The 3336-nt window shown below is 40.4% G+C and overlaps 1 protein-coding gene across 1 annotated transcript; it reads right to left on the bottom strand.

The window, feature by feature from the left end:
* Window positions 1-4: 4 nt before the first annotated feature.
* LOC113475558 (sushi, von Willebrand factor type A, EGF and pentraxin domain-containing protein 1-like) lies at window positions 5-3322 on the bottom strand (the record flags this gene model as incomplete). Its single annotated transcript, XM_026839779.1, has 10 exons — window positions 3084-3322; window positions 2951-3030; window positions 2613-2749; window positions 2294-2447; window positions 2020-2134; window positions 1737-1884; window positions 1607-1667; window positions 1092-1280; window positions 851-1039; window positions 5-78 (listed from the first exon to the last, which is right to left on the bottom strand). Coding segments are annotated over exons 1-10 (1362 nt in total), but the record flags the coding sequence as incomplete, so codon positions are not given.
* Between the last annotated feature and the right edge of the window lie 14 nt (window positions 3323-3336).

Raw genomic sequence — 3336 nt, 5'->3', positions numbered from 1 at the left:
TGACATCACAGTACGTTTCTCGNTTAATATGTCTCCACACAGCGTGCGTTTGGTCACTAGGGGGCATGCATACAACTTCTAGATTGTGGAAAATAATGTTGGTTGGGTTGTGTAATACTGTAAGGGAGGAGGTGCAGCAAATAATCATAACTACAGTTACATGAATGAATGAATGCAACTTGCTTATCCTCGCATAGCAGGGCAACGACAGTCGTTATAACACGGGTGTTCTGTTTCATACACCTCGTGTCCGCTTACAAGTTACCACGTATGTAACTTATTTATCCTCGCATGACGGGGCAACAACGATCGTTATAACACGGGTGTTCTGTTTCATACACCTCGTGTCCGCTTACAAGTTACCATGTATGTAACTTGTTTGTCTTTGCATGGCGGGGCAGCGACAGTTGTTATAACACGGGTGTTCTGTTTCATACACCTCATGCCCGCTTACAAGTTACCACGTATGTAACTTATTTATCCTCGCATGACGGGGCAACAACGATCGTTATAACACTGGTGTTCTGTTTCATACACCTCGTGTCCGCTTACAAGTTACCACGTATGTAACTTGTTTATCCTCGCATGGCGGGGCAACAACAGTCGTTATAACACGGGTGTTCAGTTTCATACACCTCGTGCCCGCTTCCAAGTTACCGCGTATGTTACTTTGTGGGTGATTATTTTTGGAGAGATATTTTCATTTTTTTATATATGGCTGATAATTTGGACAACCCATTAGTGACCGCTGGGTTGGAGCAATTGCCGCTAAGTGTCTTGCCCAAGGACACATACGATCATAATGGTAGCAGCGACGAGCCTTAAGTTTGGTATATATTAAACAACTCACCCCAACACCTTATATAGTAAGGATCCGGCCTCCAAACACCATCAGCAGTGCAAGTAATGTCCATGGTTATAACACCCGGTTCCAACCAATAACCAGGGTTACAGGTTAATGTTGCATTGTTTGGATAAGCATGCGTGTGAATATCAAGGTGGGAGAACTCAACCCTGTGAGGGGGGTTGCATTGTACAGCTGCGTGACATCATAGTTAACATTATGACATCATAGTTAGTATACAACTCACGCAAGCACTTCAATCCACCAGGACTCGGCGTCCAATAAGCAAAATCCCCGCATACAACATCTATAGTGAACCAGCTGTGTGCCAACCAGAACCCGTGGTTGCAACGATAGTTTGCCCTTTGTCCGTAGTCGAGCGACCCGTACGTGAGTCGACCGTTTACTATTTCGGATGGAGGGAGGCAGTCAAGTACTGTGGCATAAATATAATATAATAAACATAGATATAATATAATAAACATAGATATAATATATTAAACATAGAAACAATATATTAAACATAGAAACAATATATAAAACATAGAAACAATATATTAAACATAGAAACAATATATAAAACATAGAAACAATATATTAAACATAGATATAATATATAAAACATAGACACAATATATTAAACATAGAAACAATATATAAGACATAGATATGATATATTAAACATAGAAACAATATATTAAACATAGAAACAATATATAAGACATAGATATAATATATTAAACATAGAAACAATATACTCACAGGTACACTCCAGCATCTCGGGGTCGGGCTCCCACATGAGGTCAGCATTGCACGTTATCGTCTGCCAATAATACGAGGGTCGATGGGGGTCGATAGGGGTAAATATACAATGATAACACCACCAACCCACCTGTGCAAACAAACCACGTTTAAACCAATACCCGGTATCACACTGATACATGGTGGAGCCTAAATATGAATAACTTGAATGAATATTTTCCTTCAATACAGCTCTGTACAAATCAGGAGGTCGCGCACAATGCCATCGTGATTCTTTCCTGGGAAAAATGTTGATTATTGGCTTAAATAATTTTGTACATGTCGCCTCTTAAACTTTTTTGTTAGTTTGTTAGATACAACGAGGTAATATTGTTGGTATAACATCCACACTTTGATTTTTATCAACCAACCACCTGCAAATAAACTTTGTGGCATCCTCGGAACTTCTCTCTTGGAGTCCCTCCCTTGTTGAGTTATCCAACCATAATGCGGCCGCCCACGGAATGTTTAACGTATCGCGGTCCTCACCTGGGATGTATGGGGCGCAATCAGTGGGGGTTCTCCACACCCGTTTTTACAACCAATGTTAAGAACAAACAGAGGAGGCCGCACATGAAAGGGAAACCACACAAAGGTAGAAGATGGTTGGGAGGATTATCACTTACATACACACCAATGATGACTCACCTTTATAGCACCAAGCATCGGCCTTTGAAGGGGTTGGATCACATCTCTTCACACCACCATTAGGGGAACTACGAGCACATAATGGATCCTTTGTTCGCATCACAGAATAAGCGACATTACCATCCCCCCATGCGCACGCACATGATGATATATCCTGTGTATTACAATATCACATAGTTGTCAAACTGATGTTGCTAAAACATGCAATGTCGCCTCTTTCATGAACTAAACATCCCAATGTTACAATTATGATCCGATCGCAAAATATATGATATCACCCCCTTTTTGAAAGTTGGGTAACATACAACCCCCAACTTACATCAGATTCCATCTTATCCCTGAGTTGTTCCTCCGTTGCCAACTTTGCTCCAACCCCCTCACATTTACTTTCAGCTTCACTATACGTGTAACTTTTACCAACAGCTTCTATTCCCTCCCACAGTAAGAACGCGTTTCCTACAAAGTCAACAATCACACACGCACTTGCAGAGCCAGCGGGGTTATAAGGCCTCCCGAAAACTCTTTTAAGTATTCTTTTAATTTAAAATTTATAAATTTAAAAATCTGGTTACGATATCTTTGTTTTCGTGAAGTTTAATCTTCATAAATCAAGGAGTAAAAGTGAAAAATATCACCCCCCGTCTCCAACCCACGTACCTGTTATAGCCATGGTGTGATGACAAACGTCCAACAATGTTTCGTTCAAAACCCAAATTGAAAAATTCCCCCCATAGTATCTGTAATGATGTCACAATAATATGACATCACAATAATATGACATCACACATACCGTCCACCCATTTGTATTTTATCCCATGGTTCAGTGACGTCATCAACAAAATAACTTTCATCTTTCAGCAACAACTTGAGCGAGGCATGGTTATGTCGTCGACAACCAATGTATTGGTTCATGTTAGACGTATCGCATTTAGTTACCGTCACAGGTTTCTTGATGTCGTCTTTCGTGTCGCCCGTCATTTCCTCACCTACAAACATAGATATCATATTAACAAACAACCCACCCACCTGTTAAACGGAAATCA

Source organism: Ciona intestinalis, unplaced genomic scaffold (assembly GCF_000224145.3).
Source record: "Ciona intestinalis unplaced genomic scaffold, KH HT000926.1, whole genome shotgun sequence".
Taxonomy (NCBI): domain Eukaryota; kingdom Metazoa; phylum Chordata; class Ascidiacea; order Phlebobranchia; family Cionidae; genus Ciona; species Ciona intestinalis.
This window is presented reverse-complemented; position numbering and strand designations above follow the sequence as displayed.